The 25,369-nt window shown below is 44.0% G+C and overlaps 1 protein-coding gene across 1 annotated transcript in view; it reads right to left on the minus strand.

The window, feature by feature from the left end:
- Positions 1-570: 570 nt before the first annotated feature.
- Positions 571-25,369, minus strand: part of Polr2B (RNA polymerase II subunit RpII140) — a 30,646-nt gene continuing 5,847 nt past the window's right edge. Inside the window, exons 5-14 of the mRNA XM_037416420.2 lie at positions 24,857-25,015; positions 22,881-23,242; positions 19,178-20,500; positions 14,575-14,669; positions 14,368-14,489; positions 11,484-11,702; positions 9,183-9,404; positions 7,819-7,979; positions 2,756-2,951; positions 571-710 (exon numbers count right to left, since the gene is read on the minus strand). Of these exons, the coding sequence (XP_037272317.2) occupies positions 621-710; positions 2,756-2,951; positions 7,819-7,979; positions 9,183-9,404; positions 11,484-11,702; positions 14,368-14,489; positions 14,575-14,669; positions 19,178-20,500; positions 22,881-23,242; positions 24,857-25,015 (2,949 nt within the window). The 3' untranslated portion in view covers positions 571-620. The remainder of the gene's footprint in view (positions 711-2,755; positions 2,952-7,818; positions 7,980-9,182; positions 9,405-11,483; positions 11,703-14,367; positions 14,490-14,574; positions 14,670-19,177; positions 20,501-22,880; positions 23,243-24,856; positions 25,016-25,369) is intronic.

The raw sequence follows: 25,369 nt of genomic DNA on the forward strand, positions 1-25,369 counted from the left end.
CAGATCTGATGCCTCGTAAGAATAAATGTACACTTGAATCTCAATATAACAAAATACCTGTTGTAACAAAGTAAATGCAAAATAGTTTTGTAATAGATACAGTGTTAAGAATAACCTTTATAACAAATTTTCGCACACAGTGAACTTGTTTTCTTGTAAGATGCTACTTTGTTATAATGAGGTTTGAGTGTATTGTGAAGCAGCCAACAAGGAGCAAATCATGATTTACACAACATGCATTCCATTATTTACGTCCCATGATACACAAAAAGAGCTATAATTCACATCTAAAAAACGTCTTGAATGGCTAGCTGTACTTTCTGGATGACTTTATTGTGTTTAAGGGCACCAATTGAAATGAAAATGGCAGAATTATATTCAAAATAACTTGCATTTCACATTATTGACTTCATATCTGCTGTGCCAAACGCTGTTACATATTACAGTGAATATTCAGTTCAGTGAACTTTCAGTTAACTATTTCTTCAGGTTCCTTGAAGTTGACTTCATTGAAAGTTCACTTATTATCTACCGCACACTGAAGCAAGAAAAGTCATGTTCCAGACTGTAGACATTTACAAAAAGATATTTATTCTTCAACTCAAAAGGGAGTAACAATACTACAAAACCATCATTCGTGGGGCTATAGACATAGACATCAATTCCTGAAACAAGAGTTTGCAGGCATAAGGGAGGCGAACTTGGGATATCTGAAAAAAAAAAAAAAAAGATGTAAAGAGGAGGTGAAGTCATTTTGCCAAGAATTCAGTGAAAACACATTTATCTTAAAGGGACACTAACGAGAAATAAAATTCATCTCGCATTCATGAATCACTCTTTCAAAATTCCAAAATTGCTTCGCTTGCCGAGAGAAGATGATTGCTATGCGAAGCGCAAAAAGAAAATGCAGATGGCAGCGCCACCTTGAAATTTGAGCACCATGAGTCATGATGCCATTGATAAGTCCTAAGCAGTTCATACCCAGCAAAAATGAAATTCACTGTTTTTTCAGGGAACCACAGACTTAACAAACCAAGTTTCAGGTAATTTTGTTGAGCCAATGTCGGTCAAATCATCCATAATTCTCTGAGCACTATGAGCAGCAACTTCGGCGGAAAATTTAAAAATGAGACTTTGACCTTGGTTTTCTCTTCTACTAGCAAACCTATGATAGCGAAATAAATTATATTAGATTTATCAGAGTACAAGTGATTAATTTAAACTGCTTATTGTTTCAGTTCAGTGCCCCTTCAAGCTTTGTACCAAAAAGACTTGCATAAGCAAAATGCCTATATGCACGTTCTTTGCCTTATACAGTGAAATCTCGGTGTAACGAGCTTCAGGGGGCCAGGGCATTTAGTTCGTTATTTTAAAAGTTCATTATAGTGAAAGCCCAAAAATTAACTGAAATACTTATTTTCCACCGTCTGAAACGACTTACCTTTAAGACAGTGAGCCCTTGAACTCGTCTTTCACAAGAAAAAACAAATGCACAAGTGAACACTAAAAAACGCACATTTGCTTAAAGAAGGCTGTGATTTTTTTTACGCCTGCAGCACAAACTTTGCAGCGCAAAGGCTTCCAGCTCATCCACATTTCTGTGGTGCGACTTGGTGGTGCAATCCACTTTCTCGCTTAAAGAAAACTGCTTCCGTTTTTTCGTCGCAAGCAGAGATGAACTCATTAGGGAGCTTTAAAATAGCGCATCGCGAGCCCTTGAGGTGCGGTCGCTGCCACTGCGCATGCGACATAACGCGAGTCGCCGGTCACGTTCGCGGCCCGCCTGTGAAAAATCCAAATAGCGGCCTGCAAGCGCTGGTTTCGAGGCTACGATGTCCTGCGATTGTGCTTTGCGGTTTGCAGGAGGGCAAACGCTATTCTAAAATTTATATGGTGCCCGCTATGCCAAAAAGCAAGGCGTCCGTTCACTGTCATCTGCTTGCGTGCTGCTCTGGTGGTCGCTACAGATTTCAAAACACGAGTTCCCTGTACTGAGGCGTTATTAATATAACGGGAAACTAAAATAGCACTCGTGATTCTAAAAAGTTCGATATTCTGAAGTACGTAGTAGTGAAATAATTTTACATTGAAACTATTAGCTAGCAGCAGGCACGGGACTTTTTAAAAGTTCGTTAATGTGGGGTCCATTCTACCGAGATTTCACTGTATGCATTCAATACCATGGCCTGGTGAGACTCTCACCCGTACTTGTTGCCTAACCAAAGTGCCTTCAGGCGAAGTCAGGATCATGGCCAAGATAAACATGCGCAAGTTTGTCAGCATGAGTGACATTGAGCTTGGGAATTGAGGTATGCTGTGTGATCTGTAGAAGTAACAGTTACGCATTGCCATTTTTCTATATGCATCTGCTTCGCTGTTCCCTGTGGTTGCTGCCAAAAAAAAATCAACCTTTAAAGCATTATGCATAGGCAAAAACTACTTCCGTGGCAATCATACAGCCTGCTGTCCGTTTCCGTGACCTGGCAAGGTTTACTCAATGCCTCTTCCTCGCCTTAGACACCCTGAATAAATCTGCTCAATATGTGCTTGGAGCAGACATTTTATCAGTCATCCATTTAAGATAACGCAAAAGACAGTCACAGTACCAGTTCTAAGCCTTGCTTACTGCACCAGCAAGACGGTAGATCCCGTTTTCAACTATAAGACGATAGCACTAAAAACTAGATAACAAAGTGATCGACCGATAGGCCAATCAGGGAATATAAGTAAAGCAGGTGCACAAGATTACCCTTACCTGCGTCTTGTTTCGGCAGCCCTTGCATTCAAAGGTATTGTTGCGCAGGTTCGCGATGGCCAGCAGGCCACAAAGATTGCAGATGTGTGCTCTGTACGGGTCCGACACTTCAAACAAGCGTTCGCGCAAGAACTGGGCTGCTCCGTGGGAAATTTGGCAATCGCGTTCCATCTCGCCAAAACGCAAGCCACCATCCCTGCATGTCAAAAGTATATGCTTGCAGTGAAAAACATCAATTCAGAATTAAATTTAGCGAAAGTGTTTACAATAATAAATTTTCCCTGATGAGCAGACCTGCTTTGGAACGAGAAAGTTAAGTATTCATGTTTAGAAATGAACTTATAATAATGCCTTTCTGAGGCCTCATAATGTAGAATCTGAATTTTCAAATGCACTCAAGGATGCTGTACTATTCCTTCAGTCTGTGATACAAGTGCACATGAGCACAAGAAATGGCATTCAGTAGTTAGGGGAGATGTGTAGGTTATAAAGAAGTTTGTTAATCTTGAAGTGAACTCAATAATATTTATAAGTGTTGTTCAGTTTTTTCTGCTGATTTCAAATATGTAATCACATTTTTCATACATGCATCAGAACGAAAGATACAAAGCTTTTATATAGAAATTAGATAGATTTCTCTTGGGACTTATCAAGCACTTCGCTTCATGAAAATTTAAAACTAAATATATGCCAGGAAAGCCAGAGAGTTGCTCTAGCTGGTGATGCAAATTTCATGGTTCACAGCACAATTTTATTACACAGAAAACATATGTATATTTAATTGCTAGACTTGTGCTAATTTCAATTTATAATTAGTGAAACCTAAAATTTTATAAAAAACTTTAGAAATAAGCGAATAGCACCACCGGGTAGCTAAATTCAGCTCGAACATTTCGATACCCGAGTTTTTGCATTTACTAAGATAAAACATGCAAAAATGTTCCGTAAGAATGTATTTGATGGCAAGAAAAACAAAGCTGAGAAAAATAGATCTGAACTTTCAGTTCACCATAACGTTGATTAGTGAAAAAAATAGATCTGAGCTTTCAGTTCACCAAAACACTGATTATCTTAGCAATGTGGCAATATACCGTATTTACTCGATTCTACCGCGCCCTCGATTGTAACGCGCACCCGATTTCCACCGCGAAAAAAAAAAAAAAACGTAAGACATCGATTGCAACGCGCACCCATTTTTTCTCGCTGGCCCGCATGATCACACCACTCGAAAAAACGACTCCTTTCGGGAGCGTCTTCCATTTAAATATGAGGTACGGGCGAAGCTTGTGCCCATCTGACGTGTAACAGAGCATTGCCGTCACTGTAGTTTTACCGTGGACCGATGTCAGCACGAGAACTTGCTTCGCCCCCTTCTTCTCGACGGTTGTGGTGCCAGGCATGTCGAAGTAAAGAGGCGCCTGATCGGCATTCCTGATTTGCTCAAGCAGGTAGTCGTTCTTGCGCCGCAAGTTTAGGACGAACCTCTGAAAACTGTGAAGCTTTTCATCGTACTCCTCCGCAAAACTTTTCGCATATGCATGTTCCCCTTCGGAGGGAAAAGCCTTTCCTCTTCATAAAGTTAGTTAGCCAGCACCTGCTCGCTTAAAACTGGCTCCGCATTTGACATTTTTCTAAGACTAATTGCATAGCCCGCACTTGGAGCAGTTCTGCCGTCACGGGCCGCTGTGCTGCTCGCTGCTAAAGCACATACTCGCCGAGCAGCTCTTTAATTTGCGGAAACCGACCCTGCTGTGGTCCACTGAAGCCTTTGCGTAAAGCTTTGCTGTCGAAAATCTTCTGCTTTTGTTTCCGCCGGTCCCGCACGCACCTTTCGGGAACTCCGAACGACCGCGATGCGGCCCGATTTCCGTCCGTTTCTGCACACGCGATGACTTTTCTTTTAAAAGCGGCATCATGGTGCACTCGAGTTTTTGGAGTCGGCCATTCCACGCCGTCGATGCTAATGCACTACTAGATGACGAATTCCTCAGGACACGTACGAAGTGCCGCACATGAGAAACACATAGGCAGAAATGGACGACGCGCCATGCCGACGCACGTAGGGGGGCGGCCATTTTAGATTTGCCGATGGCAATAGATTGGCCGTAATTTTTTTGTTCGTACTCGATTCTAACGCGCATGCGATTTATGAACTCGCTTAACCGGAAAAAAGGTGCGCGTTAGATTCGAGTAATTACGGTAAATTGCATCTCCATGTAGCCCTGTTTTTCAGCATCAAGTTCATAATAAATACGTGGCCACTGTTCATAAATTACAGAGAGATATCTTATGTAACATAGGGCATAGTCATTGAAAGCGACACAAGAAAGTCAGCACCAGCCAGGTTACATTTCACTTCTGGTTCCTAGTTGCACAAAAGGCACAAAAAAAAAAAAATGTTGCTCATTGTTGATGGCCACAACAAAATACACCTTTCAAACACTTATGGCAGCGAGAAAAGAAGTCTATCTAGATCAAATCGCAGTATTGGCAGCTAAATTTGGATGAAAGAGAAAAGCATATGAAGTTTTTATGAGGCTCCCAATTGAAAAGAGAGCAACGTTCGAGGCATAGTTTTTCTTGGAGGCGTTCGGCCAGCAGCACCGCCGCCAACCGCCGCAGCTGCCGTAACCTCAAAACTGCACGTGTCAATCCGTTGCCACCCGTAGCTTAGCGGCTTCGCCAAGCCAAACCTCGCCGTATTTGTTCATGTGTTGTTTTGTTAGCTCTGCGGTCGTGTCTGCGGTTGATCATTTGCTGCTGCGCACTATCTGCAGTGATCACATTTCCCGACCTTCAGCATCCACTGAGTTCCTAGCTGTTTCATGCTGCGCTTTTCGTCAAGCAGATTTGCCAATTACACCGATGACACCGACTGCTCCTTCATCTTCGTCCATGCCTTCGAAGCGCACAAAGCCCCCTCGTAGGCTCACGATGGAGAAGAAAGCCGCCATCATTGAACAGGTCCAGCGCAGTCGGTCCCAGGCAGAGGTGGGGAGGGAGTTCGGTATTTCGAAGCAAACTGTTTCAGGCTTCATCAAAAACAAAGTGAAGATCTTGGAAATGGCTGTCAAATCAACCAGGGCTGGAAACAAAAATGCAAGCCAGGGTGTTCACCGAAAGCTCGCGGAAGCGCTCGTGTGGCTCTGTGCCATGATCATTGAGAAAATCCCGGCGTCAGGCGACATCCTGAAGCAGAAGGCAGAAGTTTTCGCGCTTCAGATGGGAGTGAAAGACTTGGAAGTTCAGCGATGAATGGCTTCACAATTTCGAGAGCCACAATGACTTGAAGTTCAAGAAGATGTGAGAAAAAAGCGGCGCCGTCAACGATTCCGTTGTCACCAAATATCTGGATGGAAAGCTGCAGTGCTTGCTTCAGCAGTTTCCACCTAATGATATTTTCAACTGCGACGAAACTGGACTGTTCTACAAGCTGCTGCCAGCGAAAACGCTTGAATTTGCTGGTGACCCCTGCTACGGCGGCAAGCACAGCAAGGAGCGGCTCACTGTCCTCACTGGCAGCAACATGTCAGGCAGTGAGAAGCTTCCGTAACTAGCAATAGGCAAGTTGAAGTATCCAAGATGTTTCAAGGCCGCAGTGACTCTGTCTGTTCTCTATGAAGCTTAAAAGAAGGTGTGGGTAAGGCAACAGTTATTCGAAAGCGTACATGTGCAAGCTGGACAGAAGGTTTGAGCAGCAAGATCGAAGAGTTCTGCTGTTTGCGGATAACTGCGCTGCGCATGGCCACATCAAAGACCTAAAGGCTATACAGATTGAATTTCTGTTGCCGAACACCACAGCAATCCTGCAGCTGATGGACCAAGGCGTGATTTGGAACTTGAAGCATTATTAAAAATCACGCGTGCTCAGCGGCATGGTGCTCTGCTCCGACAACCAGAAAAGCTACGCTGTTGACCTAAGGTCTGTCGTCGTCATTCTAGCAGAATCATGGAAGGCGGTTACGCAAGAGACTCTGCGGAACTACTTTCGCCACGCGGGCTTCACACTCGACGCCTAGGTGGTCGTATCGCCCCAAGTGGACAGTGTGTGTGCGAACTGCCAACCGCTGATGTTGCCTTCGACGATCTGCGCGCTGCCAGCGTGTCTATTCCAGCCGGGATAACCTTTGAGGGCTTCACTGACGCTGACAAAGACCTCAAGCTATGTGCGGACTTGACCAATGACGAAATCATTCGTCAAGTTACGGAAGATTCCGACTCCGTGAACGAAGAGCCATCTCCTACACAGCCAATGAGCTTGGAGTTGACGCCAGCCCTGATGACACTGTGATCGGTGTACAGCGGCAACATGACGTTGACTGAAATTGAGGCAGACATGATCGTGGGCAAGCGGGACGCCATGTAAGAGAAAATGGGCGACTTCTTTGCGTGCAAGTGCTGACCTGTGAGGTAGCGCCGGCCACATCGAATTTTTTAATAAACTGCGCTTTTCAGAGTCACCTAAATAATGCATTGGCTGAATTGCAATGGGAATCTTGTACTCCGGCCGTTACCCTCTCAGTCAGTGAAAAATACCTACGAAAAAAAGGTGCGTTTTCACGTGCATTCGTTTTTACGGACTGTCCGATTTTCCGAATGTTTTCGCAGTCTCTTGAGGGTCTGGGAAATCGGACGTCCACTCTAATAGCGAAAGCAACCACAGTGTTTGTGTGGAGTATTTTCAAAGATAACGAAATACTACCAGCCAGAGCCACTGGATAAGTAAAAGGGCTGCTGACTCTTATGTGAAGCTGCGTCAAAATAGTGTTGCGACGGGGAGACGACCCGCTTTAATGCAATAGCTTCACAGAGCTCATCTGACAGCACACGTCTGAAAAACAGTTCCCGAGAAAACAGAAAAGAAATCACTGCATTTTTGCTCACTTATTTCTGGTGACTGCCAAAATTCATTAAACTGAGTTCTAACTATACTTTCCTATAGATGCCACAAGCCGAACTTGAGTGGCGTAATCGATACCCTGAAAGATATTTGTCGTGCAGTCTGTACAATGACCTTTTGTTTTTTTTAACACAAGCAGTTGGCACATCTAACTGGAGCTTACCTAGCCCTACCCTCCATGGGTTGGCGCACAAGAATCTGGACAGGACCTCGGGCTCGGGAATGGATTTTGTCATCCACCATATGCTTCAGCCGCTGATAGTAAGTGGGCCCCAAGAATATCTGGGCGTTCACTTTTCGGCCTGTGTGTCCATTGAACATCACCTGGGTAGCAGAACAGGCACATGAATAACTCTAGACTTGTAAAATAAAATGAGAAACTGAATGAAGTACAGCACACACCACTTATAATGTAACCGGCTACAGCATGACCTTTTTAAGTTTACCCTCCCTTGGAACTTTGTGTACATGCCTGCCGCTCTCTGCACTGTCCTGCAAGATAACAGACCGGTTTCAGGAGCAAAGCTATGTGGTGGGCTTAACCCCTCCCACCGTCTGAAATTTTCCAGTTTTGTTTGTGTATACCCTATTTACTTGCGTAATCCTTGCACTCGCACGATTCTTGCACCCCCCGCATCGCACAACAAAAATATACCATAATTTTCTTTTGCACGAGTAATTATCGCACCCCATAAATTACAGACAAAATTTCGCCTACACTCAAACCTCATCATAACAAAGTTGCATCTAAAAGGAAAAAAAAATTCATTATATCCAAAAATTCGTTATGAAGGCATATTCTTAACACTATGTCCATTGCAAAACTATCATTATTTAATTGGTTATAACCGATATTTTGTTATATCCGGTTTCTTTATATCGAAGTTTGAGTGTACTCCTCAATCACTGATGATGATAGTTCACAGCAGCCTGGCGCCTTCGCTTAAGCATTGTGGGTACTATCAATGCACGGCGCTCTAATCCCATCCATGCCAAACCGAAGTGGCATGTGCACGTCGCGGCATGTTAGTGTATGTTGTGACGGTTCTGCGGTCACACTACAGGGCGATATAGAACCTACAAGGCTGCTTTCAAGCTTTAAGAGATTGATCATGCACTGAACAATGCCAACAGCACTGGCCTATACGCACTCTAGAGTCTCTACAAGTTTGTGTTCAATGCTGGCTACGACTGCACGGGCAGCTGAAAACCAATAAGACGCGCAGGGCCCTCCTTGTACCCAAGACTTGGATCAATGTTAACACTTTTATTTCGTCAGAAGGCAACTGCAGAGGGCAACTGCGGACAAAGGAGTACTAGCGATGAGGGCAAACCAAAAGAGGAAAGGACGTGAACCAAATGAACCAAGAAGTATATGGCGAAAAAAAAGAGCTCCGTCGCATCGGTGAGTTGTGGGCTTGTGAAAGCAACAACACTTCCTAAATAATTTTCAATACCTGTTATTGCGAATTTCAGGCAATTAATCAACTTAAGAAACAGAGGGATTGCAGACTATGTCTTCATTACCTCGTTTCCTCTCAGATGGTAACCATACTCTTGAAGGAGGTTGGAGATTTTCTGTACGTTGACAGAGTCGTTAAAGGGTGTAGCGTCACCAATTTCACCCTTGTTGGCCGAGACCTTGCCTTGCAGGCACTCGATAAGATGGCCAATGGTCATACGAGAAGGGATGGCGTGGGGATTAATGATGATGTCTGGTGTTAGTCCTTCTGCTGTGAAGGGCATGTCCTGAAAACAAACAAAAAGAAAAATCCAGCCATTAAGCATTACAAGCACGTCTTGAAATTCATGCTGAGGTGCAACAGCCGAAACACAATTCGGAGCAGTTTTTGGAGCAGCAAAATGTTACTTTAGGAGCACTAAAATCGAGATTTAGAGTAGATTACAAGAAAAAATTCACACATTCTTTTTGTCATGGAATACCAAATTTGGAGCAGTATAAGTAAGAAGGCTTACATTTAAAAAAAATGTATAAAACATTCAACATCATCTAAATCGTGAAGTGTGAACAGGAGCACTGCTATTTCAATGAAAGTAGTATTTGAAACCACCCCACTGAGCAAACAGTGATGAAGTCCATATTAGCATTTGCTGCACCTGTCAAATCATTTGACAGACTCTGAAAATTCAAACATGGATCGGCCAAGCTCGCGACCTTAAAATTTCGAAGATTCGTAAAACTGAGGAGTAGGGAAGGCGAAAAAAAACTGGCACACAATTTAGCAAGTTTTTTTTTTTTTAGGGAAGCAGAAATGTCATACACTGCTTCATATGATTTTCAGTAGCTTATTTAGACGTCAGTTATAATACTGGTACTCAGAATTATCTCGCATACAAGCACATAAGTAACCTTGCAAAATGTGCAGTGTTCCATAAATAGCGCTAACAGCCTCTTCCAAATCTCATTACGCTTTTTTGCTGGGCACCGGTGTACTGCGGCAAAGGTGGCTTAAGCAGCATTCTTTGCATAAGTTAGAACGAAAGCCAAGAAATTTTCTAACCGCTGTACCTACCGCCTTTCCACCATTTTTCTCTTTTTATCGGCAGGTTAAGTGCCACTTCGGCTCCCTGGCAATGCGCCGACAATGGCGCTGACAAGAAAATAATTTTATTTTCTCCGTGTTCGTTGTGGTGCCTAGTAACGATCTTGTTCTAGTGAGCAAGAGATGTGTGCATATTTCTTATTTTTTGGCCCTATAAGTAGCCTTGGTATCGCAAAATAAAACTGTCGAAAGTTGTGCTACGTGTGTGTATTTGCATTCCTTGTGTCTTCGTTTTTAGTGCATTTTTAGTGTTCTTAATCTCGCAATGCACATTCGACCAGGTAAAGTAACAACGGCGCATGCCCGTTGGCCCGGCCGCGATACCGGATATCTATTGCCAGGACTGTAGCCGGGACGACGCAACTTCGAAACAACCGAAATGTTTAATGTGCCACTGCGAAGGCAATCGACATGGGCACTAACAACGCCAGCGTCCGCAGCATGTTGAGTTCGTTCCCACAAAGAAAATGCGGCATACGCTTTCAGCTCCTAACAAGCCATAAACCCGTTTTTAGGCTAGTAAATTTACATGTCCAGCGAAGCGCTGATGGCTACTGCAATGCATTCTTGCCTTGAAGGTCCATCATCCCATCAATAAGTATCTGCTGCGGTCAACAGACCGATGGGTGCACAGCATTGTTACTTTATCTAGTCATATTTTAAGCACACTTTAGGCACTACAGTTGGGTTCTGCACGCTTTGACAGATAGCACAAACTGCAGGTGGTTATCGTGGCCTGCATTTCTCGCCAAAATTAGTGCAACTGAGAAAATTTTGAGCCTGGCTGGGCATTTGGTGCAGCATAGTGCAATTTCAGCAAATTTCATGCTTTTGCGCAGCTTGGTGCAAAAATAGGAAATTACATCAAATGGGCACAATTGCTGCAGCTATTGCACCCCTGAGCAGTACTCAAGATCAGAGACACAGGGAATCGATGAAAAGTCTTCATATGTATATACGGAGCAAAAAAAACAAAAAAACACGAAGATGCAGACACAAGAGCATCATCAGCATTGCATAATCTAACCACGTCACTGCCACAGTACGGCAAAATGACACGCCAAAACATACTGCCCTAATGTTTAACATTTTTGGCACCCTCCACATCAAAAAAGAATCTAACAACAACATACTTCGCACATAACGTCAAAATTCAATGTACCAAAGTAAATGGCTAGTTTTACCAACTCGGCTATCGAATCTGGAGGATTGCCAACATGCTAAAAAAAAAAAAAAAGCTGAGAAAGGCCCTGTGTAAACTTACCTCCTGCCGATAGGTGATACCACAAGTGCCTTTCTGGCCATGCCGACTGGCAAACTTGTCACCGATCTGTGGTATGCGCACCGAGCGCACTCGAATTTTGCAGAACTTGTAGCCTTCTGCATTCACAGTCAGCATCACCTGGTCCACAATGCCTGTTTCACTGTTCCGCAAGAATGTGCTGGCATCACGCTTGGTGAATCGCCTGTTGGTGCTCTCCAGCTAAAAATGACAAGGGTCATGTTATCTGCTATAGTGATTACAAGATGCGAGCCATGCAGCACAGCAAGATTGCAATGGTTGAAATTTTGAAATTGAACTTGAACACTGCTGCGTGCATGTTTTTCATCCTCCAGAGTAACAATTATTTGCTTCACTACCTTGTAATCCTATCATTGTCATCATGAACTTGCAACAAGACAAAGGTTTAATATCTCGAAAGGAACCATGCACCATATACGATTACAGTGGAGTTTGCGGAATGCACAAAGAGTGCACACTGACCTTACAGATTTTCTGCAATGCCATTCACCCAACCATTACAGCGACTATGATTCAGGCACAGTTCTCTTTGAATTATTTTTGATCACCTTGAAATACAAATTAATTTTGCAATGTTCCACCAACTACAAGAAAGTATGGCAAATTTTTTTCACATTGACTGATGCTGCCTTGATGCTAGACCAGTGGGGAAGGGTATATTGGACTGCAACCAAGTCTTTTCGCGTGCTTGCAACGGTAATCTGCGCGAACTGCTCCTAGCCGAAACGGCAATATGATTACGAGAAATACCTCAGTGGAGGGATCTGAAAATTTTGTCCGCCGGAGGAGCTATCTGCACATGTTCTGTGACAGAACAGACAGAAACGTAACAAGAGACAGCAAAAAGCCAATAGGCGAAGGGTGAGTATTTCGGATGGATGGGTCCGTATTGATAGTCGGCTGAGAAATTCAGAGGTATCCGCTGACGAATTCAGAAATGTAATCAACGCATGAATACAGAATTATCATTACTAAACTTTACCACTTAAAATTGAAGAGCACGATGACTTCAACAATTTACTTGTGTTACCGTCTTGATTGAGTGCTAGGCAGTGCTGCAATTTCACGAGATGTGTGACGGAAGCAGTGGTTGCGATTTTCACAAAGCATTGGTGCGTGATTGGAGCAAACCAGACACCAGACAAGTTTCAATTCTCTCGCCAAAGCTTTCGCGTTTCCATCCAATCCAATTTTTGGAGACCGCTCTGTATTTGTTTTGTCACACGTAATGGTGCCTCCTTCCATTCTGTGCTCGTTCTTTGTCAAAGTGATTAACGGCACTGCATCTTACGGTTTCGATCCTCAATTCCGTTCACCCTACGAACCTCGACCACTCCTGCGCATGCGATTCCCTCAGTCCTATTCTCTCACGATGTTTTATTCTATCACAGAACAAGATAGCTCCCCTTTAATGTGTGCATTAATATATGTACATGAACCTCCGACATTTCACTTCTCTCGACATAAAACCACCACAGCCAGGATTAAACCAGCAAATTTTGGGCTGGCAGCCTAGCGATGTAACCACTGTACTACCAGGGCAGACATCTAGTTTCATATTAAAGGGTCCCTGCAAACACTTTTTCAGCATAATCAGAAAACACTGCCAATCCATAGTCGAGGCTCTTACACACAAGGAAGTATTATAGCGCAGCATGCAGCCTGGAATTCGCCACTAATTCTCCAAACCAGCTAGTAATCCTTCCCCATTTTTTCTGTAAATATTGCTATATAACCAAATGCACGTGCCCAATGTCCATGACTGTTGGCTGATTTCAGCGACGGGAGTTCTCCAGGCAGCTACAAAAAGCCGCCACATGTCTGTGCGCACAACCACACTAAAAGTTGTGCGTTCCAAGAAAAAAAGAAAAAAAGTACTCAAGGTTGCGACGCCTGCATGACATATTCCAGCACTTTCATCAGAACAAGAGGAAAAACAATTGCAGCGTCTGACAAATCTTTGCGACTTCACTCTTCAGGATGGATTCTAACAATTTTTGCTGTGGTCAATTCGTGAGGCGATAAGCTCCTTTCATGAATCCATCCCATGGCTATTCGAAAAACTGTTTCAGAACCCCTTCAAAATAGAACATGCACGATACAGTCGGACGGAAATTTCAGCACACTTAACCTGAACTAGAAGGCATTAAAGTCAACGGTCTAAAGTCCTTTTTCCATTGGCCAGTGACTTATTAATAATAACACTACACAAAGACCACGGATCGGGTATCTTTTGGTGCCAGGGCAGCCCGGCTGACGTGCTCGCGGGGAGCGGCGTGAGCCACTTCATTTTCCAGTAGACCCTCGTGTCCAGGAACACAGATTACACAGGTGTATGGAAGTGGAGAGCTTTGCCATTGCAGGAAGAATAAATGACGATCACCTAATGGCAATGTGGAAGGCTAAGCTCATTGTCGAGGACGTGGAAGACCAGCGACAACTCGTCGCCAGGGCCAAGAGGGCAGTCAAAGCCAGAGGGTTCCTGGACTAGAGCACCCTCCCACCTAAGGGTGACATTGGCCTCACTTGGAACACTGTTTCTAACTAAGCGTTTATTTTTCTCTCTCTACACAAAGATCATAAAATGGCTGCTGTATATTTGTGTATCCGTGAACGTAACAGTCGAAAAAAGTACTGTATTCATAGGAAATTTTAATACTTACACCGTGAGATATTTGTTTACTATCAATATGGCAACAATAATTTTTTGATAACGGCAACAAGTTAGTCACTAAAAAGTTCAGCGAAATGGCTTTTTGAGAGAAGCAATTAAAGGCATCGATTGAGATACATCTAGTGTTCACAGCAATAGACTCATTCCTATAGTCGAAGAAGGTGTCCTTACATCATCATCATTTTCTGGCAGGGTGATCGTCTTGCCAATAATGACATCGTCTCCAGACACTCTGGTACCTGGTGCTATGATGCCATCATCATCCAGCTTGTCATAGATGGCATTTCGCATGCCTAAAAGAAAAAGACACGTTGCAGGTTTACATAAAGTACACAATGTGACTTGCACAAGAATAGTCATGCTGAATTCAACACCCACCCTGGCAGGTCTCCCTTGTTGGCTTCTCAAACTGTTCCTCCTGGTCACCGACCCTCTTGCATTCAGAATCCTTGTAAGACCGATAGAACACCGACCTGAGAAATAGCAAGCAATCTCTGTTACAATAACCTCATTATGTGTTCATGTGTGTGTGTGAATATATATACACACACGTTTCGGCCGTGACATGGCCTTCGTCAGCGTAAGTAGGTATGATACAATGCAGCCGATTTTATGGGCTCACGTGATGAACTCTCGGTACAGCAGCTCGGACAATCGAAGTGAATTGGTAATCTGTCAGAAAGTTTGGGTTAACATGACTGACATGCGACAGGTGCATGAATATATAAGTTTCGAATTTCCTTGCGCATCAACACGTGGTACACAGTGTGGTTGGCAAGACATAAAAAAGATCTCTGAAATAAAGAAATCACGGATGACTAATATACATTTAAATATACATTAAAAGATTTTACTAATCAAAAAGTGTTGTTATAGTGCGAGACAGGTGAGATTTCCTACGTTTTCATTGATGCCTGAACGAACGGTGTTAAATTTGTGGATCAAGAAAGATTCCCTCCCTTCCCTATCGTGACTTCTCTCGAAACCGGACTGAATAATAGTGCCCTAATTTTGTCGAAACCATGACCAGGCGTACTAACGGGCTTTGACACACACACACGCACGCACGCACACGCACACACACACACACACACACACACACACACACATTTATATATATGCTCTTGCTTGACTGGTAGTACTGTTTCGTTACGCTTAAGAATCAAGACCACCTGCAAGCCTCTTTTCCGGGAACATAGTAAGGCAACTGTCTTTTCTCTGGAAACACTTGGTAATACTTGCACTGATCGAGTTATTCCTATCATATTTCATGCGTAGAGATGCATGCACGTTCGTTCAGGTGCAAGTAGTATTTACAATTACAATTTACATTTACAACCTTTTCAGATGCTTTGTACACAATTGTGTACATCCCTTGTTTTTGCTAGTCGTGTCAACTAGGAACTAAAAAAGTGCAAGATACCATGAGGTTTCGAAGAAATGAATCTCCTCCAGCAAACTTGTCTTCATTTAACTTCAGTTTTGACCGTACTGTTGCATATAATCACTTTTCTGAAGGCATTACCATAGTCGACGAGTCGTTTGACGTGGTGCTTCCCTGGTGCCACGTCGATATATATTTCATTCTTTTATAAATATCAACAAAACCAAAAACCAATTTGCACTATATTTCTAGTCTGAGGTTTGATTCTATATATGCAAAAACTAAACATGAATGTCTTCAGGATAAGTAGATATTTAATGAAAGCTTAATTTTTATTACCTGCTACAGAATGCATAAATCAATTTATTATTAAATTTTTGTTGTTGCAACCGAATATAGAAGGCCTTGAAATCATGCTGTGACAATTTGACCCATTTGCAGGCAGTTCTTTATAGATGGCACCTGAAAGGGTTAAGAGTAATCAGGAGGAGGTGACGTGCTTTCGTTGTTTAGTGTTCCCGAGGCGGCAACAAGTAGTGGGCAACTGACCAGTCCACTCGCGCCGTGTAGGCACTTATCACACTGTGCTCAGCACGTCTGTGAGGCATTGTTAGATATCTTGAAAAGAGCTTCATTTACACAGTATAAATTGAACCCGAACTCTCACTTTAATCATGATAAATACAAAGGAAATGCGATAAGAGTGTCAGTCTTCCATCAATTTCGCAGAGTGACGCAAAATTTATGTCGTTATGCAGAACGTGCAATATATCATATTCGTGTATATCTGTATTTTCTTGGTAGGCACCTTAATGAATTTCTTTTTGCTTTATGTCTTTTTGCTGCATTGTGCATCACCTATATACGGTAGACTCATATTAAAAGAAACCTGGAGGGATGAGGAAATTATGTTCCATTTAACAGGAGTTGAACTGAGACATGAACAAGCGTGCAGAATACAAGGATGAAAACAATCTTGCCAGAAGTACTTGTCCCATTTGATAACAGTTCGTAAAACAGATTTCCATTTGCTGATAGTCTACTGTATACACTTGTTTTTCCCAATCAAATTTATAGGCAAGTCAGCGCATGTCCTGCGTTTCTTATTTTTCGTCATCATCCCATGTGCGCTTATAAACCGCGATGAACTTGCTCAAGCAACTCGCTCAAAGTTACACTCTTATCTAGCTCTAAATTCTTGCATACAGTCGATGTCTGATTTCTCTATCGCCCGAAATTCCAGACGTGCCTGATTTCCTTGACTCCTGCCACTGTCAAGCTCCCCATTGAGTAAATGTATTAAAAAGCCCGAAATACCGGACGCTTAGGAAATTCACTACTTGATTTTCCGGACTCTTTACCGTTCACCGTGGACTGAAAATCACTGTCAACGCTGCAATTTTCGCTGTTTTCGTACCCTCGAACGCACCACACCACAGCTGCCGTACCCTCGAAACCGCAAATGCCGAAATCCAGTGAACACCAATCTGTTGCCAGCTACAGCCAAACATGTGGCCACAGCCATGCAACAGCTGCATGGTGATGTACCAGGTCTGTGCCTGTGCTTCGAAAAGCCATGCTTTGATCGTCACGCTTCCATACTCGTGAAAGGGGGTTACACAACAGACCTACCGGAACTGTTTTCACTACGCAAGCATCATACTGGACGCTGAGATGACTGTCTCACTGGGGAGAACAGAGTGTTCTATGAGCTTCCATCCGCAGACGTTGCCTTTGACGATCTGCGCGCTTCCAGCGTTTTGATTCCGACCGAGGTATTCTATGAGGGCCTTGTAAACGCTTACAAAGACCTCGAGCTGTGTGCGGAGTCAACTGATGAAGAAATCATTTGTCATGTTATGAAAGATTCCAACGACTCTGACACCAAGATCGAAGAGGCTGCGCCTACACATCCAACGAGCTCGTAGTTGACGCAAGCACTGATGACACTGTCATCGATGTAAGCGACAGCATGTCGTTAGCTGAAAATGAGGCAGACATCATTGTGAAAGTGGAACGCTGTGCGAATGAAAATAAGCGACATTTTGTTTTTGCTCCTACCGTAATTACTCGAATCTAACGCACACATTTTCTCCAGTTAAGCGAGTTCATAAATTGCATGCGCGTTTCCATCGAGTACGAAAAAAAAGAAAAAAAGAAAAACTGAATACGGTCATTCTATTGCCATCGGCATATCCAAAATGGCTGCCCCCTACGTGCGCCGGCACGGCGCGTCGGCCATATCTGCCTATATGTTTCTCATGTGCGGCACTTCGTACGTGTGCTGAGGAGTTCGTCATTTTGTAGTGCATTAGCGTCGATGGTATGGAAGGACCGACTCCAAAAAATTGAGTGCACCACGATGCCGCTTTTAAAAGAAAAGTCATCGCGTGTGTAGAAACGGACAAAAATGGGCCGCATCGCGGTCGTTTGGAATTCCCGAAATGTGCGTGCGGGACTGGCGGAAACAAAAGCAAAATATTGTCGACAGCAAAGCTTCACACAAAGGCTTCAGTGGACCACAGCAGGGTCGGTTTCCGCAAATTGAAGAGCTGCTCGGCGAGTATGTGCTTGAGCAGCGAGTTGCACAACGGCCCGTGACGACAGAACTGCTCCAAGTGCGGGCTATGCAGTTAGCCTTAGAATAGAAAAAGGGCTAACGCGGAGCCAGTTTAAAGCGAGCAGGTGATGGCTAACTAACTTTATGAAGAGGAAAAGCTTTTCCCTCCGAAGGCGAACGGGCATATGCGAAAAGTTTCGAGAGGAGTACGACGAAAAACTTCACAGTTTTCAGAGGTTCGTCCTAAACTTGCGGCACAACAACGGCTATCTGCTTGGGCAAATCGGGAATGCCGATCAGACGCCTCTTTACTTGGACATGCCTAGCACCACAACCGTCGAGAAGAAAGGGGCGAAGCAAGTTCGCGTGCTGACATCGGTCCACGGTAAAACTGCAGTGACGACAATGCTCTGTTACACGTCAGATGGGCACAAGCTTCCCCCGTACCTCATATTTAAATGAAAGACGCAACTTAAAGGAGTCGTTTTTTCGAGTGGTGTGATCGTGCGGGCCAACGAGAAAAATGGGTGCGCGTTGCAATAGATGTCCTACTATTTTTTTTGCCGTCGAAATCGGGTGCACGCTGCAATCGAGGGCGCAGTAGAATCGAGTGAATACGGTAAGTGTTTACAAATGCGGTAGCACCAGCCACATCAGATTTTTTTTTCTTTCTTCCCCCTTTCTTTTTTGGTTCCTGTCAGAGCCACCTAAACGATGCATTTGCTGAATTTCAACAAGAATCCTATACTCCTGCCGTGTCCCTCTCCATCAATGAACGATGCCTACTAAAAAAGCATGTTTTTTGCTTATATTAATTTTTCCGGGCTGCCCAATTTTCCGGACGTTTTTGCGGGCCCTTGAAGGTTCGGGAAATCAGACGCCAACTGTATATTATGCGGGGTAGATGTGAGAAAATACAGAAGTCCCAACTGCAAAAAACAGCAGTAAGAAAGATCCGGCACAGAATGTGCAGGCACACAGTTGATGTGCGTCATCCATGCACAATAATGTGGCAAAGCTACAAGGCAGACACCTACCTGAAAAATCCCCGGTCGACGGCCGAGGCGTTGACAATGATGGAGTCCTCCTGGTTGTATCCTGTGTATGACATAATGGCTACTATGGAGTTGATGCCAGCTGGCAATTCACGAAAACGGAGGTACTCCATTGAACGTGTGGTGGTCAGCGGCTTGTGGGGATAGTAGAGCACATGGGCAAGGGTGTCCATGCGCACGTGGAAGTTTGTGATGTAGATGCCCATGGCTTGCTTTCCCATAGCAGACTGGTATGTGTTACGGGGTGACTGGTTGTGGTCAGGAAAGGGGATGATGGATGCGCACACACCAAGAATCATGGATGGGTGGATCTCACAGTGCGTGTAGGTTGAACAATATGCGAGTCCTTTGTCTTGCAGGTCGTCGGGGGTCATTGACAGCATAACAGTCTCTTCCTCGAGTGTGTCGATGTACTCGACCACTCCACTGGCCACCAAGTCTTGCCAACTGTAGTTATTGTATTCCCGATCCTTCAGGTTGTCAATGTGGCGGCGCTTGAGCAGAAGTTTCTGGTCTTCAACAATGAGGAGGGGCCGGCAGATGCGGCCCGCGTCGGTGTAGATCCGAATTTCCCTATCTCTGATGTCCCGCACCATCGACACTTCTGACACGATGATGTCCATCTGTCGGCGCAGCTTGCGAAGTGTGTTCATCAACTGGTCCGGGTCCCTGTGAATGCCCACCCAGCACCCGTTGACAAATATTTTTGTAGCCTCTGCAATGGCTGAAGGTGCAATCTCTTCCAAGTTCTCCATGCTCCATTCTTCCAAGAACTCAAGGATGGGCGAGGGCTGCGAGCCCACAGAAATGTAGGACATAAGGGCGAGGTTCTTCACCAGACCCACAGCGTGGCCTTCTGGTGTCTCGGCTGGGCAGATCATACCCCACAGTGTGTTATGGAGCTGGCGGGGCTTGGCAAGTTTCCCATCTCGACCGATGGGAGAGTTGACGCGCCGAAGATGTGACAGAGTCGAAGCATAGGTCAAACGATTGAGCACCTGAGACACCCCCGCACGTGCCTGATGTGCCTTTTTCTGGTCGCCCCAGTTTCCCGTGGCCAAAGAGTACCGCAGCCCGTCGGTGATGATGCGGGTCTTGATGGCCAACTCGAGGTTGAAGTCCTTGCCTCGGTCGATGAACTTCTGGGCATACATGCGTACCTCTTTGGTGAGGTTGCGGAAAAGGCCCCGAAACAGAAAAGCCATCAGGGGACCAGCCAAATCTAGGCGCTTGTTGCCGTAGTGATCTCGGTCATCCAGCTCTCTCCGTCCAAGAGCAGCAAGCAGCAGCCGGTGAACCATGTACCTGAAAGGCCACAGAAAGAGAAGTATTCGTGTAAACTAAGCACAATGATTCTGTTGCTGTGCTGGCACAGTTACTCAGATTGGTTTACCAAAACATCAGGGTGACAAAAAAAAAAAAAATCCACTGAATGAAAAGACACAAAGACTGTAAAAGAACAAAGTGCAGCTTATGCAAACAAAAAAGCTATTGTTCAGACATGGCACTATCATGAAACTCTTAATCTCTTGCGGTTTCTCATCCAGCCCCTTTCAGCAATGTAGCCCGGCTGCGGCAGTCTGCTGTCAGGCCCTGCTCGACAAGTTCTTTTGGGTTGAGTAGCACCACCGGACAGCAAAAAACTGTGGAGGTCCCTCAGTCTCACTTATGAAATGTATTTTGCCATCAGGGATCACTGGGACTCAAATTCATAAAGATTTTCTTCCACCAGACTCAGTAAGCTTCACCAAAAATTTTCTCAATCGGACTCAAGCTCACCAGAATATTATTCAGATAGAATCACTCACACTCAGGCTCACAGCTCGATCCCAGTCTGAGTGAGCCGGCACAAGTCGACTCATAAAAGAACTTGCTGACCCATGAAAAGCACATGGGGGGCTTCTCACTACACATTATCTCTGGAACCATAGATAATCTTCCACTCTCAAGCTTTGCCTTTGTTTTACGACAGATGGCAGCTGCGCAGTTCAGAGCCTGGAAATATTTGAGTGCTTAGGCAGCCTCAGCGGATCACTTTCCACATCGCTTGCGTAAGGCCTGACCATCTTCTTGCTAAGGGCCTTCTACAGTGACTATTTTAGGCTTTTGGCTAAAGTAAGAATGTTAGTGAGGGAGAGAACTATAAATCTCCATCAAACGGTGATTCTACATAAGCCAGCAACAAAGAAGACTACGAGTTTGGTAACACAGTGCAAAATGCACCAGGCTGGCAAGTGTACAAGGAGGATTTCCCAGAATTACCCCAGCTTGCACACACTGCCCAAATATCGCTCAAGAACTTGGGCACAAGATCAGCTGAAAAAATAAGCACCCGGTCAGTTTTTTTTTTTTTTATTGCATCCTTGTTTTCTTCAGGAGTGCTCAAAACTAGCAAAATAGTTTCATAACAGAAAACCGGAAAGAAGGAACAAGTTTTGAATAGCAGAGAGTAATAACTAAAATTCTAAGAGCTAGAAAAATAACGAAAATGCAGCACATCAATGTATGGCTGGTATTGTTAAAGGGGCCCTACACCACTTTTTGAGCATAGTCAGAAAACACTGCTGATCGGTTGTAGAGGTTCCCAAGAACACACACGCAAACATTATAGCGCAGCACGTGGCCTGGAATTCACAATTAATTATCAAAGTCGGCAAAGAATTACTTTCTTTTCTCTAAACAAATGATGAAAGATGCTCAAAAATCACTCGTAGAAAGCCGTCTAACAGCCAATGGCTGATTTGAACATGGCGCGTTCTCACCCATGGCAAGGAATTCCAGGACACCCATGCACTTAGCTTTAGGTGTGTGTTGAAGAAACCCCAGATTGTCCAAATTAATCTGGTTAGTCACAACATGACACGCCTCAGTCATATTGTGGTTTTAAAACACGAAACGGCAAAATCAGTCAGTTGATCCTTTTGGCAAATTACCTATTTCTAATCAAACAGATAGCGCATTATTGATTGATTCAGAAGCCTTCCAAGATTTACAATACTTCTTGCAGCCATTCAGCCAGCGTGCAGATACAGAACAGTAAAACTAAATTAAATGTATGCAGTAGCCATACAGTAGCCCACGTGATTACAAGGGCATTTCAGTAAAAGGGCTGCTTTACTACAAAAAAGTGCCATACTGGTTAACAAGATGATGAGTTCAAGTTCCGCGAAGACGATAATTAATTCACTTAGAAACCAAAGACCAAACGCAAAAAAGTGGTGACAAAGACAGCACCTGGCGAGGAAACAGCCCTAATCAACTTTCTTTAATGTTGCTGCTGGTTTATTGATCCTGCTGACTGCCACTATGACTGTTATCTCAGTATTTAAAGCGTCACAGCTGCATTGCCCTTTCTACAACAAAACACTCATCTATCTGACATAAAAATGATCAAGCTAAAAAATCTGTGAGGTCAGTTCTCGTACTGGTGCCTTTGCTATTTCTTCTTTTTCCTTTTACTATTCATGAATGGAATATTTTAGATGCGCATGCTGTCCAACTTTGAACCGATGCTTTTTGTTTGCCGCTACGTGAAGCTTGCTTTTCGTGAATGCGCAGGCGGCGCTGCTCAAGCGTATGCTTTCTTCAATTGTACAACTGTGTTCGTTTCCCCCCCCCCCCCCCTCAATAATGCCCCCTCGGACAACGTGGGTTGAACTAATGAATAAATCAACGAATGACTCACCCGAGGTAGTACGCCTTTTTGGTTTCACAGAAGTCGCTCACACCGACGTGAGGAAGCATTTCTTTCTGGAGGATTTCCTTGGAATACTTGATGCGCTTCTCCTTGGTGACACCGGGGCGTGCTCCACGAGAACCGATGAAGTTCAGTGCCACATTTTGCTCTTGGATCACAAAGGCCTCGTCCAAGGAAGGCTTCACCATCTCCATCATCTCGGGATCTTCAAAATCGTAGATAATGTGCTCCAGGATGTCACGATCAGCCACAAAGCCCAGTGCTCGGAACACTATCATTATAGGAATTTCTTGCTTGATATAGGGCAATATAGCTATAATCCTCTGGCCGATAGCACTCTTGCGAACTCCCTGCGTGAATGCAAAAGACAAATGCTGAGGCCTCATGCATGTTCGTTTGGACAACAACTTGAGGAATGCATGCATGCATTCCAAGTTTATTATGCGTCTCTGGTAATCAGGACATCTTGGACCGCAATGTGCGCAGACAAGTGGTACGAATCTTACAACTATTTTTAAGTTGTTTTTACTCTGAATGTTTACCACCATATCACAGCACTCCCAAAGCATTTAAACCTTTGAATACCCAGAAAGTATATCTCAGTTTGTAAGTAATCAGGCTAGATTAAAAAAAAAACAAAAAAATTATGTATTGAGCCACCAGATATGCATCAAAATATGATACCTAAAGTTACAATATTTTTATTATTTTAGAACTCTCTACTTCTCTGTCATTTACCTAATCTGCACTGAAGAGAACCCCTATCAGATAATTTGTGCATGTTCGGAACCAATGAGGCCCATGTGTAGTAGCTATGGCAAAGAGTGCTGCTTAAGACTTTGAGTGTACGTGACACAGTCGAATTTGCATATAATGAACTCACTATAAAATGAGAATGAGCTTGATACAACATACATCTGATATCAATTTTTTTTAGTTTACTGTATTTTTGGTATAATTTTTGGTGTGCAAGTTGGCTACACGGCATTGCTTGATGATAATTAAAGGAAGGCGGCTTACGACAATGGTAAAGATTTCTTTTCTTTGGTTTTTATACTTCTGGAGCTTGTAGTTGGGGATGCGAGTTATATGCAGGCGTGACTTGTAGGCGAGAAAGGATGGTATAAGAATATATAACGACTCAACATTTTATTTTGTGCATGCTCCTAAAGCACCAGAAGTTTCTTGTCAGTCTTGGCCCTTATGCTGGAGTTGATTTTTAATATCATATACTAAGCGTGCTTGTTGGGATGCTGTATGCGCAAGTGAGGTCAAGCTTCTTTTTACGTTCAGCTGAGTTGATTATCATAAACTTTCCGGTGAAGAGCCAGGTTGGTTGGACACAAGAAGAAAGAAGGGGACGAGACCAGCGCTGGTGCCGTCAACTTTTTTTTCTCTTCTGGTGTTTTGATGATGATATGTGATGTTTAATGACGCAAGGGTTATTTGGTGGCTAAAGAGAGCCAGTGCATGATAAAGAGTGTGAAGAATGGTCATGTTATTAAATGGAAGTACAGGGGCCTGAAATTCCTCGCGCTAAAGGCGGATAAAGCGTATAGGTATTCAAATCAGGAGACTCACAGGAAACATGTGCAGTGAAAATGAGCGGAAAACAACTGTGATAATAAAACTATGAAGGGATGGACAATAGCATGGATGCCTCCTCAAAGCCTTCGTAGCCAGAAGCAGGGAGGCCAGTGCTATTTTTGATATAGCCACTGTAGCAACGACCTCTGCTCAGAGGTCATGCTGTGGAATACCAGGGTGGATAACGTGTGAAAACAAAGAAAATCATTCAAGAGCGGGAACAGTGAATAGAGTTTGAAAAGCGAATATCTACCAATGACCATCGCTGGATGAAGAGCTTTATGGTTTCTATGCCAAGTAGCCCCCCCCCCCCCCCCTCCACCGTACATACGCTCCTTGGTTTGATATCAAGATATTTTGGTATGACATGTGCTCACCTGGCCTCCTCTGGCAAGCATGTTGACCCAGAGTGTGCTGGTGGGTCGGGACGAGTGCTCTAGGCAGGAGCGGCATTCAGCCTTATAGGCGTACTTGGAATCTTTCATTTGGAATACGTACACTGTGTTGGTTGCCATCTTCTCCTGGGCAATCAGTACCTGCAAAAGCAAATGGTAAGGTAAAAATGGGAAAGCACCCAAAGCCATTGGAATTTGCTAGAAACATTTGCGAAGCAGGTGTAAAGTGAAACCCACTAGCGATGCTATTGGTTTTAACAATACTGTTAATCCTTCTTATAACGAACCTCCATGCAATGAGTTAGTCAATATTACGAAGTTTTTCTATCTCCCACCATTGCTCCATAGAAGCAGGTTTATTTGGGATCTCTATGTAACGACGTGGCAGCAGGAAACACCCTTGATATAACAAATTTTCGCCACCAGCAGTCTAGGAATTTCGCCCCAGATTTGGTCATTTCGGCACGCACATAAACCTTCTACAGTTGTCCCGCC

The sequence above is a fragment of the Rhipicephalus microplus genome, chromosome 8, assembly GCF_043290135.1.
Source record: "Rhipicephalus microplus isolate Deutch F79 chromosome 8, USDA_Rmic, whole genome shotgun sequence".
Taxonomy (NCBI): Eukaryota; Metazoa; Arthropoda; class Arachnida; order Ixodida; family Ixodidae; genus Rhipicephalus; species Rhipicephalus microplus.